The sequence below is a fragment of the Malaclemys terrapin genome, chromosome 6, assembly GCF_027887155.1.
Source record: "Malaclemys terrapin pileata isolate rMalTer1 chromosome 6, rMalTer1.hap1, whole genome shotgun sequence".
NCBI classification, from domain to species: Eukaryota; Metazoa; Chordata; order Testudines; family Emydidae; genus Malaclemys; species Malaclemys terrapin.
This window is the reverse complement of record NC_071510.1, coordinates 12103968-12117506: the sequence shown is the minus strand read 5'-3', so window position 1 is coordinate 12117506 and position 13539 is coordinate 12103968. Positions and strand designations below refer to the sequence as shown.

Here is a 13539-nt window from a genome sequence, read left to right as displayed (position 1 = left end):
TGCATTAATCCATGATGCCTTTAGCGCTAGGTTACTGCCCCCTTTGATATTCAATCAAATCATCCGATATAGCTTCTCTGTGATCAAACAGTCAAATAAAGTTACTGAGTGAATAAAATCTCCAATGTATTTGTGTGAAACTTTTTAAAACTCATTTTGACACCTTTATTCAGAAAACACATGAAGCGGCTGTGGGCAGGGGAGAAACATTTCCTTCCGCTAAGATCTCGTGAGCCTGCTTCTTCTCAAAGCGTGGTAAGTTCTCACTGCTTTTCCCCAAAAGTTCCCAGCCGGTAGCTCTGATCCGCTAACACTTGGAATTCAAGGGGACAACTCGTGAATGTAGTTAGGGTGACCAGATGTCCCGATTTTATAAGGACAGTCCCGATTTTTGGGTCTTTTTCTTATATAGGCTCCTATTACCCCCCACCCCCATCCCGATTTTTCACATTTGCTTTCTGGTCACCCTAAATGTAGTTTACACGTGCGCTCCAGTATTTTGCAAGAAGAGGCCATAGTTTTAATGAGTCAGTGCAATATTCCATGGGCCTGATTCTGTAGCGTGCTAATCTCATTGTATGATGGCTTCACACTGTAAAACTAATGTAAAAGGCAGGTTTATGCCAAAACTAACCTGCAGTGCTGATTCAGAGTGGTCCAAATCAGGCAGCTGCTATATTACAGTCTAGGGGTGGGACATGGACACTGCACCAAATGGAAGGAAATGGGCATGGGAAGAGTAAAGGGGATTTATTCCACCAGAAAGGCATATTCATGCTAACACTAGATGACAGTTTGCTGAACTCCTCCGGCAGCAAAGAAATGGTGCAGATTCCCAGCCTCACTGTTCTACTGTTACCAGCACCTCAACCCTGTGGCTGGGGCACACACCCAGTCCAGCTCTCCTTGCTGCCTCACTAGCGAGGCTGGGCTACTCCTCGCACACAGCACCGGTAGGTAGGTGGGGTAAAGAAGTGGTTCCTAACTGAACCGAAGTTCAGTCACACAGAGACGTGCTGCGTTTCCTGGCCTTTGGGTTTGATTCGTGTGGAATGACTGTGAGGAGGGAACACAAACGTTTGCCAGGGTGGGAGGGAGTGAAAGGGAAGGCAGCATCAGGCTGGAACAGACTATTTGAAAAGTCTGGCAGGGGAGGCGTGCCTGGCTGCAGCCACAAGCCTTTGCTCTGGAGGAGGCACGCCCAGGCAGGCTTGGCTACACTTGAAATGTTCCTGCAGCTGTGCCGCTCTAGCGCTTCAGTGTAGACCCTACCTGTGCTGACAGGAGGGGTAGGTAATCCAGCTCCCCAAAAGCAGTAGTTAGGTTGATGGAAGAATTCTTCTGGCAACCTAGCTCTATCTACACCAGGGGTGGGTCAGCTTAACTCCGTCGCTCAGGGGTGAGGACTTTTCACACCTCTGAGCAGCATGGCTGGGTCGACTTATCTTTTTAGTGTAGACCAGGCCTGAGACTATTGCTACTTGCTTTTCGCATTCTTAGGCTATGACTACACTTAAAATACTGCCGTGGTACAGCTGCACCACTGGGGTGCGTCAGTGTGGATACTCACTGCAGTGACAGAAGAGGTTCTCCCATCACGCTAGCTAATCCCCCTCCCGGAGGGCTAGTCTGCACTAGAAGTGCTGCATTAGTGCAGCTGCACCGATGCAGTGTCTGGTGAAGACAACCCGTGCCGACGGGAGAGAGCTCTCCTGTCCACATAATAAAACCACCTCCGCGAGAGGCGGGAGCTATGTCGGCAGGAGCAGCTCTCCTGCTAAAATAGTGCTGTCCACAGCAGCACCTAAGTCGGTGTAACTTACCTCACTCAGGCGTGGTCTACACTTGGGGGGGATCGATCTAACTTGTGCAACTTCAGCTATGTGAATAGCGTCGCTGAAGTCGACGTACTTAGATCTACTCACCGCGATGTCTTCACTGCGGTAAGTCAACAGCTGACGCTCTCCCGTCGACTCTGCCTGTGCCTCTTGCCCTGGTGGAGTACCAAAGTCGACGGGAGCGCGCTCGGCGGTCAATTTATCGCATCTAAACTAGACGTGATAAATCGACCCCCGCTGGATCGATCACTGCCCCTCGATCCAGCGGGTAACGTAGACAGCCCTCAAGGGGTAGCTGAGCGACATAAGTTATACCAACATAACCTGTAGTGTAGACAAGCCCTGAGAGGCAGTAACTGGGTCAATGGAAGAATGCAGTTGCGGGTTAGGTCAGCGTAGCTATGTCTCTCGGCGTGTGGATTTTTCACACTCCAGAAAGTCATTGCTATGTTGAAGTAAATTTTCAGTGCAGACCAGCCGTCAGTCTAACATTGATATCTCTCATAACAAGCTGTCACAGGAACTTGACCCTGATCACCACCAAGTGCTGTACATTTGTTTATTACCGCCAGACCTGGAGATAATCGCTGCTGGCTATTCAGTGATCTCCTCATGCTGCATTCACACCTCCAGAGCTGACATGCTGAGAAGGGCATTGTCAGCTTTTCAGGGAGGGATGGAGCAGAGGAGGAGAGCCACTCACCCCTCAACTTTGCACTCCACACCTCAAAGCGGCCCCCCGTGCAGTAGCAGTTTATTATCTGGTACAGACAATGTCAGTGGTTTGGTTTGTCATTCAGAATGATGAAGCTGTCTCCCAAAGAACAGCAGAAATGGCATCTTTTCAAATCCACATAGCACTAAACATAACAAATGACAATCCTTACTCTATGGAGATTGCCCTCCGGGAAAGTGAAGGTACCAGAACTTGGGGTGACTAACACCCCATCACTTAATCACACAGTTAAGTAAGCAAATGTTCCATTGACTAGGACCCAAATAGGGCTATTTGTGTGCTTACCGTTAAGCATATTGTATGTTTGCAGGACTGGAGCCTTACCCTGCATAGAAGTGAATGGGAAAACAATTCTTGTCCCTATGTTCTTCAGCCATGTTCTAACAGTTATAAAGGCAGCTCTGCAGGTAGAATTATGGGTATATGTAGTTGTGTTCAGGTCCCTTATGTGAGCCGTGCAGGAGTCCAAGTCAAGCTCCTCTGATCTCCTTCCACTTTCAGCACATACTTCACTTCACTTTTCCACCTTTCCTGTATGCTTCAATCCAGCCCTGGGGTCCGCGATGAAGGGGTTGGACCTGATTCCTGATTGCCCTGCACCTTGTCCAGTGACTTACCCAGTGCAGAATGGGGGTAAACTGTCACCAGTGAGAATGGGATTAATTCACACCCACTTTCCACTCACTCTGCACTGGTGTAAATGCTGAACAAGGTCCAGGACAATGAGAATCAGGCCCTGTGATTGAAAGGTGGCACAAAGGAGCCAGCAGGATGAAAACCAGAATCAGGATGTATTTTGTTTCTCTGATCAAACATGCAGCAATTCCAACTTCATAAACTTATGTCCTTCTCCTTTTTTTAAACTCAGGCAGCAATAGCAAGATACTCTGGTTGGCAAATTGCATACATATTATGGGGTACGTGCCAAGCCTTCAGCATAAGCATGCATTCAACCAAAATTAGAGCGGTTGCCCTTTTCCTCTGCAGTAAGAAATGTGTTTTCTCTTTTCCAGGCTACCTGATCCTTCATGTGGTGCAGTGTCTGTTTGGTGTAATGATCATGTACAGTTTTGTTTTGCCAATACAGCATGGCCAAGGGCTGGAAATGGCAAAAGGTTTGGGAATTGGGATGTAAGTGCATTGTTTTCACACATTTCTGGTGTTATCTCACTTTCTTTGCACTGATTTAGATTTATAGGTCTATAAAATAACAAGAGATGCCTATCTGAAAACGGTAGGTTCCTGTGACAGATATAGGCTATGTCTACACTATGGATCTTACAACGGCACAGCGGTACTGCCACAGTTGTGATGCTGTACTGCCCGTGTAGCTGCTTCTGCCAGCATAATTAAACCACCCCCAACAAGTGGTGTTAGCTATGTTGGCAGAAGAGCTTCTCCTGCTGACGTAGGGCTGTTCACACCAGCATTTTTGCTGGTGAAACTTATGTTGGTCAGGGGGAGGTTTTTTCATGCCGCTGTTGAATAACCCTGCCACATAACATAAATTCTGCATTTGCCTTAAACATAGCCCCAGCAGCCCTCCTCTGAAGATGTGCCATGCAACCTTTCCAAAGGTCAGCAGATCTTTAAACTTGTTTTCCCCATGGGGAATTTTTGAGAGGTTTGCAATCTAAGCACATTGTTTGTTTTCCCATCTTAAGGAAAATGCTGATTATGAGGGGACCGGCTAACAATGGATAATCAAAGGGTGAAAGCGCATAAGAATACAAGCTGAGCCAAAATGCAATCCATTGTCCACAATGTTCCGCCTTCATCTTTAATGCAGACAAGGAGGTCCCAGCAAGCATTGCTCCATTTTGATCTAATCTCCTGACTGCTCAATCTAAAGGAAGCATTCCATGCTGGGACCTGCAATCTCCATGGCCCACAGCTCTGCATTGAAGATCAGGCAGCCACACTCTTCTCTTAACTGTGTCTCTCAGCCTCCTGGCAAGTTGCCGGCACTGTCCTCAGGTTGGCAAAGATTGGTTATCACTGTTTCAAGGCTTCATAAGATATAACAGCTGATTCCACTTCCTGAAGGCAGAGCCACCAGCCCACCTATATGGGTCTAGGGTCTGCCTTTTTGTAATCTGTCCTGGCCAACTGCACTCTTTTCCACATGATCTCAGGAATCAGGGTGTCATGTCAGAAAAAATTGAGCGTGGAGGGGGGCAAAATTGTGTCAGCACAGGAAAAATTAAATATGATTATATTATATCCTGCAACGTCAGGCGAGGCAGGAGGTGGGAGTGGAAGACATAATGGAGCTTATAGACCTATGAAGAATCTGGGAGGGATAAACCAAGGTCTGGGGGTGGGGGCAACAGCCCTTCTTGCCCCCCAGCAAATGAAGTCTCTGTCAGGAACTCCCTACAGAACGCTATTAGTCTCCTGAAGCCACTTGCTTCCTAAAATCCCAGAAATCTGTGCAGAGGGCGGTCCTCTTTTGGTTTATTATCTTCAGCCAGTTGGTGACTACAGACAATAAGACCAGTAGCCACAGAATTAGAATGAGCAGTTATTAAAAAAAATCATAAAAAGGCTTATTCTGTGAGCATTGTAAAGCAGGAGGAAGATTTTATATCTTAGTAAGAATTAAAAAGAACTACTAGACAATATGGGCACTGATACTAGATCGGATGGATATTACATAGGGCACATCTCCTCTGTGCTCATTTTGTGCTCTGAGAAGGACAGCTAGATTCCGACACCCTTATTCTCATTGGGACAGATTTTCTGGTTTACTAAGGCCACTTCTGGGCTCGTGGCCTTAAAGCTACCAGAGATAAGCAGGAAGAGAATTCCTCCTGCGCAGGTGAGCTCTCCAGTGGGGTTAAAGGTGGCGGGCAGCAGTTCTGATACCAATTGTGCCAGCTGCTCACCCCCACCCTCAGCATAACATGAGGAAGACAGTGTCTTAGTGGAGCTCTTGGGATTGGAGGGAGGTATGGCAGAGTGGAGCTTTGCTACACGTGATTCTCCACTGGCCTGTGGTCCCTGAGGAACCGTATGGTGGTTGCATAAGTTACCGCTGGTCCTGTGCAGCTTTTCTTGTGCCAAAACCAAGTGGCTGAGGATCAGGGAGCATCAACTGGTTCCCTGCAGCCTCCCCCATTCAACTGGAGAATCTGCCCCATTGAATGGCATCGTACACCTTGAGCAGCCCTTCTGCAACCAGTGGAGCTATTTGCGGTGAGATACTACCCCAGGTGTAAGGGTATCACAGTCTGGGCCATGCAGAGGGTGAGGAAGAAATTCTCCACAGTGGTTCTCAACCTTTTTGTCAGTCAGTTTTCAGCCCTCTTAGACATAGTCCGCAGACCCCGGGGGGGGGGGGCGGGGAGAGGGGGGCTGTAGACCACACGTTGAGAACCACTGAGATACAGCACAGGTACGTGCATGATAGCGGTGCAGCATCTTCCTCTACACCTGTGCGAAGTGGGCGTAAAACCCTACAAAGCAGAATGGTGGCATTTCACGCCTGCTTTGCTCTTCCTTTGCACAGGGCAGTGGGGAATCAGTCCCAGGGGCTGGCAATCAAATGCAGGTCTCTCCTCCCATTGCCCAGGGGCTCTAACAGGCTATATTCCCAGCCCCTTTCACCACAACATCCATATTAAAAGGGTAATTTCTCTTTTCTTTTTCTATTACAGTCTTACAGTTGGGATTGCCACAGGGCTCATGATATTACAAATCAAGATCGCCGCGAGATTTTTCCTTCAGCCAAAGATCTTGCCAGATGATAAGCAGAAGCCATTAGCTCTCAATAACAGGTGAGTGGTAGGAAAGAAACAGCCCTTATGGTCTTGCATCCTCCAGACCAGGATCTCCCACTGCAGGGGGCTATTCATACAAAGGATCTGAATTTCAAACACCATGCGACTGGGAGTGTGTGGATATTTGGGCCAAATCCCAAAGTAGTAAGGTGGAGTAAGGTATGCAGTGGGGAGTGAGGACTGTAAGTGAGGCTACAGGATCTATTGTGCTCAGGCCAGAAAAAGGGAAGAGGGGGAGTGGGCCCTAAAAGTCTCCCCTCATCGAAAAATTGCAGTCCTTATACTTTGGTGAGTGCAAGGACTTTGCAAGTTCAGCACCAAGAATCTTAGGGTTGCCATCTTTCTGATTGCAGAAAAGCAAATACCCTTGCCCAGCCCCTTCTCCGAGGTCTCACCGTCCTTTCACTCCATCCCCACTTCGTCGCTCACTCTTCCCCACTCTCGTTCATTTTCATTGGGCGGGGACAGGGAGTTGGGGTGCGGGAGGGAGTGAGGGCTCCGGCTGGGGGTGAAGGCTCTGGGGTGGGACTGGGGATGAAGGGCTTGGGGTGCAGGAAGAGGTTCCCAGCCAGGGATGAGAGGTTTGGGGTGCAGGAGGGGGCTCTGGGCTGGGGTGAGGAGTAGGGCTCTGGCTGGGGGTGTGGGATCTGGTGTGGGGCTGGGGATGAGGGGTTTAGGGGTGGATCAAGATCTAAAACCTTTGTGTCTTTGGTCCATCTCTGTTAGTTCTCTGTGAGCTGTTGTGGCACACTGAAGCCCCAAACCAAAGCCATGATTGGGGACTGAGTGTGAAAGTGGATTTTCCCCTCTTTTGCAGGAAAGCTTTCCACAACTTCAATTACTTTTTATTCTTCTATAATGTGCTCCTGGGCCTGGGGGCTTGTTTGTTCAGACTGCTTTGCAGTGTCCTGTTAGGAACTTGGCTGATTGCACGGATAGACAGGACTATAATGCAGAAAGGGTATGAAGCTGCTGACATGGGTAAGTGTACGAAACGTCAGAGCATTGCATGGCTAGCATATGTGGGGATTTGCCATTTGGTGGCTCTCTCATAAAAAATATTGGAACTTTTCAAGCAAACATCTGATGTATCTACAGGGAACCTCTTCATGCCTAACACACCTGCAAAGGAGAAGGCAGAATATAGTACAAGCCGTGCTCAGGCTGGACGTGGCCAGGGCTTTGGCCTCCCTACATGGATCTGAGAGCTAATAGTGTAACTAATCCTGCTTGTTTGAATCCAAGATCTTCCATGCTAAAAGCACAAGCCTCTAGCACCTGGTTGTTGTAACTGGGAGATGCTGCACTCTTTAATCTTTTTCATTGGTCAGACACTAGAGGGGGACAAAGACCCCTCATCTCCTAGGGTGGTTTACATTAGCAGCCACTACGGCGAGCACATGCTCCTTCTTGGAGCACTGTACAGCAAGCTCTGGTTCCATCGTAGATATTATGGTGATGGGTGCTATAGAAAACAGCGCAGCCAGAATAGCTCAGTTACTCTACTCAGATGCTGCCACTCCACTTCTCCCAGGATTTTGTCCTTGGCCTTGGCTCTTTTTAACATTAAAAACTACACAAAGATGTAAACCCAGAAGCATAGATTCTGCCCCTCTGCAGTGATGGGTTTGAGGGAATTATTGCCATGTATTGGTTTGAAGCTGGAGGTGTATATTAGATGACTATTTTTCCCCCACTGACATTTTCAAAAAGGGGAAGCTTCCGAAGAATAAAGCTCCAACAGGGGAGTTTTCTTTTAAAATGTAGAATCAGTAATTTAATTGTGGATTAGACTTGTGAGTTTAGGGTACACATGGTCGATATATTTATTGCTCTTTGCTTATTAATTTGCTGAGACCAGATCACAATTAATTAGTCCAAAGGCCTGGTGTGTTCACAAACACATTTGAGCTGAGGGTTCTTTACAAACTCTTTGTCGTTAGTATTCAGACTGTCCTTAATATTCAGAATTGTTTGTTTGAATGTTGTGACTGGCCACTTAAGTCACATGGTATGGTTTCTCTTTCCTGATTGGATGGCCTAACTTTTATGAACTACTGCTCTGTTAAACAAATATTGTTTCTTTCTTTATTTCTTTTTTGAATGAAAGAATCCTAACTCTTCCAGTGCCCCCACCCCTCAAGATGAGTGGTGGATCAAGCACCACCCAATCTGTCAATGGCTCCCTACACCCACACCGTGTCCAGGGAGGACTTGGGTTGAAAAGTGTGTGGCTGTATATGAATGAAGAGCCTGAGCCTGCATTCTTTGTTCTCACAAATGCCTACTGACTTGAATAGGAGTCTCAGGTGCACAAAGAATGCAGTACTGGGCCCGCAGTATATAGAGAAGGGAGTTAAGCTGCACATCTCTGTAGATGTATCCCTTTTTTAATGCAGGCTTCAACACATGGATTGGTATGATATTTATGGACCACTACCACACTAATCCCACCCTCCTCAGCTTTTGTCACATTCTTCTGGCTGGAACCACTGAGAAAAAACTGCAGAAATCCACCAAATACAGTTTCTTCAACAATATATCAGGTAAGCACTTTGACTGAAGTATTTAACATATATGCCACTTCACTGAGTACTGTGAGCTATTTAACTCTAAAATTATATTACTCTTTGGGAATCCTTTATCTCTGGTATGAATTCTGACCTCCCTCTGCTTCCCATGCTGATGATCAGATGCAAGGCATGAGAACTGATAGACCCTGTCATATTATCTCAGCACACGTAAGTGCAGAGGCTATTCTTATTCATATGCAGAAAGGAGACATTTCTGCTCAAAGTTATATGGGTGCAACTGAGTTGAAGTCAATCAGGCTGCACATGTGGGTCTGAAAGATTAGCCCTAAGGTCCACAAAAATGGCCTGTAATCTTATGACCATAACCCTTTATTGAATCTTGCTATGCTCTTTGTTTTATACAAAGGGTCATATTTGGGAGCCGGTGTCTTCAAGTTAATGCATGCAGCAAAGGTGGAGCTGTTGGCCCTCGGGTGGAGGGAGGATATTAGTCATGCTGTTTATCAAGTGGTGCTGACAGTGTTCTGAGCTAAATTCTCTTCTCACTTACACCAGTGCTATTCCACTCAAGTCAGTGGAGTTACCCCAGTGTAAATAAGAGGAGAATTTGGCTTCACGTGTCTTTTGGGTCAGATAGAAGGTGAAGGGGTGACGTGATCTCAGTCTATAAGTATCTACATGGGGAACAAATATTTAGTAATGGGCTCTTCAGTCTAGCAGAGAAAGGTCTAACAATCCAATGGCTGGAAGTTGAAGCTAGATAATTCTGGCTGGAAATAAAGTGTACATTCTTAATGGTGAGAGCAATTAATCATTGGAACAATTTATCAAGGGTCATCACTGACCATTTTTAAATCAACATGGGATATTTTTCTAAGAGATCTGCTGTGGGAATTATTGTGGGGCAGGTCTCTGGCCTGTGCTATACAGGAGATCAGACTAGATGATCACCATGGTCCCTTCTGGCTTTGGAATTTATGAATCTTCAGTGGGTGTCTATTGATATAACTCCACTAATACCAACTGAGGAGCTGGTCATTAGTTTTTGAGCTACAAGAGAAAAAGAAGTGGAATGTGTTGATTTAAAAAGAAGTGGAGTGTGTTGAGTTCTGTATTTATTTCATTTTAGAACCCAGAGTGTCAACCAGAGCCAGGACACGGTGGTTGCTGCTCTACACTCTTCTTAACAACCCCAGGCTCACTGAACTCAGGAAGCCTAATGTGCAGTCTGGTGCCAGTGCTGTGCCACAGAACCCCTGTGTCTAGGTTACTCTGCAGGTGGAAACTGGAAGACTCTTGAACAGCTGGTGACTTGCCTCTCGGGACTTTCAGAAGATGGAGCTCTATTTCAGAGCTATACACTATGAGCAGTTAGGGCTCTCAGCCCTGGTGTGACAGGAGAGCTGTGGGAATGGATGTCCAGGAGCACTTGCTGTCATTGGTTGTTGTGCATTACATGTGTTTCCAATAGACAGCTGTAAATTGTGTTACATCACTATAAACCCCAGCAATATTTTAATTGTTTTAAACCAAATCGAGGCACATTGGTTTTGCCCAATATTTCCTTGACTGTGTGGGGCCAAGGACCATTCTTCTCTCATTTTGCCAAGTATGCAAGTTCAAGGGGACAGAACCGAATTTCCCCATTGAATACAAGGCTCCAATGTGAGTTTGGTTTTGTACTGCCTTTCCTCTCACAGCAAGCACAACTTTTGTTCGTCCTAATTTCCAACTGTGCCAGAGCCTGTGCAGTGACTAATGAATGTGCAATGAACTTTGAAACACCAGCAGTGAGTTTGAAAAAGTTACAATCCAGTTATAAGTAGCTGACAACTGATGCCTCTTATTTCCTAATAGCTTTTAGTTACCGATGAGAGACAAGATGGGTGAGGTAATGTCTTTTATTGGACCAACTTCTGTTAGTGAGAGAGACAAGCTTGCAAGTTTACACAGAGCTCTTCTTCTTTATGTACTTCTAAGATTGATCTGGTCAGAGGAGTGGATCAGCCTCTCTCATTCTACCAAACCACTGAGCTCTGATCAGCACAGGGACTCTTATGTTTTCTTATCATGCTGCCTCACCCTGAGATGGTCAAGATGGGAAATTATCTATCACTTTCCTCTAGTCAAGCTGTTGCGGGTGGTGGGAAGAAGGTCCCCTTCTTCTGACAAGCCTATCACACTTTTTCTCCAAGCCATTCTACTTCTATCTGCAAATGACCATCTAAATTCTTCACTTACTTCTGGTCCTGTTCATGCCCCTTTATGGTATTCAATGTCCTCTCTCCACATACACATATCTGAGCAGTTCCCAGCTCCTCAATACCACTGAGGATCTTCAACAAGTCTTTAATGACATACAAACATGTATCCAAGGACAATGATTAATTCCATGCCTAAAAGTTAAAGTCTTTTCCACAGCTACCTTTATAGTCCTAACATAACATGTTGCTTTTCATATCATCATGACATTACAGTTCTTATTAAAAATTGATATTTATTCATATCACAGTAGTACATGAGGGCTCCAATCAAACATGGGCACCGTTGTGGTAAATGCTGTACATATACGTAGTGAGAGGGAGCTGCAGTCCTTGAAGAGCCTACAATCTAAACAGGCAGAGGGTGGGACAGCTGTCTCCCATGCATCCCCTCATGGCTTATGGTCACACTATAGACAACTTGTCTCAGCTTCCCCTCCTGGACTATTCAAATAAACTTCACTTCGGGCTTTTTCTTGGTCAAAAACACCTCTCTTTGGGATCTGGGTTTATTAATATAAAAGAGTGCAAATAAAACTCAACATCTTCCCAAAACAAAGTCCAACGTCTCCCCAAAATGAAGTCCATACACAACCCAATTTTTCTCTTCCTCCTCCCAGGCCTTCTTTCCTGGGGCCTTTGCTCGCTCTCTCTCCCAGGCCTCACTGCCCACTGAGCTTGTCTCACTCTGTGCCACAACTTCCTGAGTTCCCACTCCCCTCTTAACTGCACCTTCCTGCTCCTTTTATACTGGAATCACCTGATTCCTCTCAGGTGGGGCTCATCCTGTCATTATGATTGACTTAGCCTCAGGCTTCCCAGCCCATGGGGCAAGCCACCCTGTTTCAATCCCCATTTTATTGATGAGGAACTGAGGCACAGAGAGATTAAGTGAGTTGCCCACGGTCACATGGGGAGCCTGTAGCAGAGCTGGAATAGGCCCCAGAACTTCTGAGTCCCAGTGAGTCATAAGGACAGCCTTCGGCTCCACAAGAACAGCTAATACTGTAGACAATATTCTGAATCGGGAAAGGAAGATGACATACCTGTAGCTGGAGCTCTGCCAATGTATTGTCTCTGCAGATGCCCACCTCCACAGTCTGAGCTCTCAAGCCAGGAAGCTAGGAAAGGAGAGAAAGCTGTTAAGGATGCTCACTGACCTCACCACGTAGAAGAACCTGTCCCCAAGTATCTCCTATTTCCCCTCTCCCTCATGGACCTTAGGACCATGGGCGTACTTTTGGGGAGGGCAAACTGCAAGCCTCAGACAGGTGTAGAATTAGCCCCCCGCCCATGCACGGCCCCATTGGTCTGACTGGAGCTGCTCCCCCAAATACAGAAGTCAACGTATGCCTATGCTTAGGACTGTCTCTTTTCTCACCATGGGATGTAGGACTTTCCCTTTCCCGTTTGCCCTGCTGCCCTGGGCTACAGGATGCAGCATGTTACACCGCAGTTGCTAAGCACCAGATCATGTGTGAGTAAAAGTCAGATCCTGCCAGAAAATAACACATCCTGTCCATTTATGCACCTGAACTCCCAAGTTGCACCACCTAAAGCACTTCTCCAACCATTGGTATGGTGCCAACAAATCCGGAGTCCAGTCAGTCTCCATGGATCCAAGAGGATCCTTCATTTTCTGGCAGGATCTGACTTTTATCCACACCCTGTTTAACCTACGTTAAAGGCACCAAGAGCCCTAGCTTGGTGCTTTTCTGTGTAGGGTATGAAGCTAAATAAGTACCCTGACTAAGCCTGGATCCCTGTGGACTACTGGGTCATGGGCAGGACACTTCCACACCCCCACACCCTCCGTCACCCCTTGGCAGGCTCTGGTCTGGCACTTCCATGCCAGGCAGCAGTGATGGCTGGTTCAGCTCCAGCACTGTGACTGGGAGGTGGCAGATATTGTCGGGGCAGGAAAATCCACTGGTGTCCTGATGGATAGCAGCCGGGAGTGTGCCTGCACCTGAGGGAGGCTGCTTGTCTTGGGTCTCCTAGAGATGCCAAGCCCTGAGATGCCGAGCCCTTCTGTCAGCCATAGCGCCGAGTGCCGTGGGCCAGGATGGGCGAGGGAAATGGCCGCACAAAAGCTGCTCCCTCCCCCATGCTGGCCTGAGCCACCCAACTGTCACTCCCAACTGGCACGGAACCTTCCCACGCCAGAATTCTAAAATGGGGGTCTCCCTGTGTCCTCTCCCTTACCAATCCCAGCCTTTTCCTGATACTCCAAGCATTGACGCTCCAGGTGCCTCTCAGCACGTAGCTATCATCGCCAGTCCTATGCTGCACTAGATCACAGACAGTTCTTCTGATAACTTTCTAAAGCAAGAAAGCTTTAAAAAAAATCCCTAGTAGGTGGTGTGGGATAGTGGTGACCTATAAATA

The 13539-nt window shown here is 47.0% G+C and overlaps 1 protein-coding gene across 3 annotated transcripts in view; it reads left to right on the top strand.

The window, feature by feature from the left end:
* The window catches only part of LOC128839834 (stimulated by retinoic acid gene 6 protein-like), a 37953-nt gene extending 26328 nt beyond the window's left edge, over positions 1-11625 (top strand). For all 3 annotated transcript variants that reach the window (XM_054033151.1, XM_054033150.1, XM_054033152.1), the window contains 7 exons: positions 174-255; positions 3443-3491; positions 3588-3705; positions 6234-6353; positions 7174-7337; positions 8756-8902; positions 10020-11625. In XM_054033151.1, the coding sequence (XP_053889126.1) occupies positions 174-255; positions 3443-3491; positions 3588-3705; positions 6234-6353; positions 7174-7337; positions 8756-8902; positions 10020-10156 (817 nt within the window). In that variant the 3' untranslated portion in view covers positions 10157-11625. The remainder of the gene's footprint in view (positions 1-173; positions 256-3442; positions 3492-3587; positions 3706-6233; positions 6354-7173; positions 7338-8755; positions 8903-10019) is intronic.
* Positions 11626-13539: the final 1914 nt, after the last annotated feature.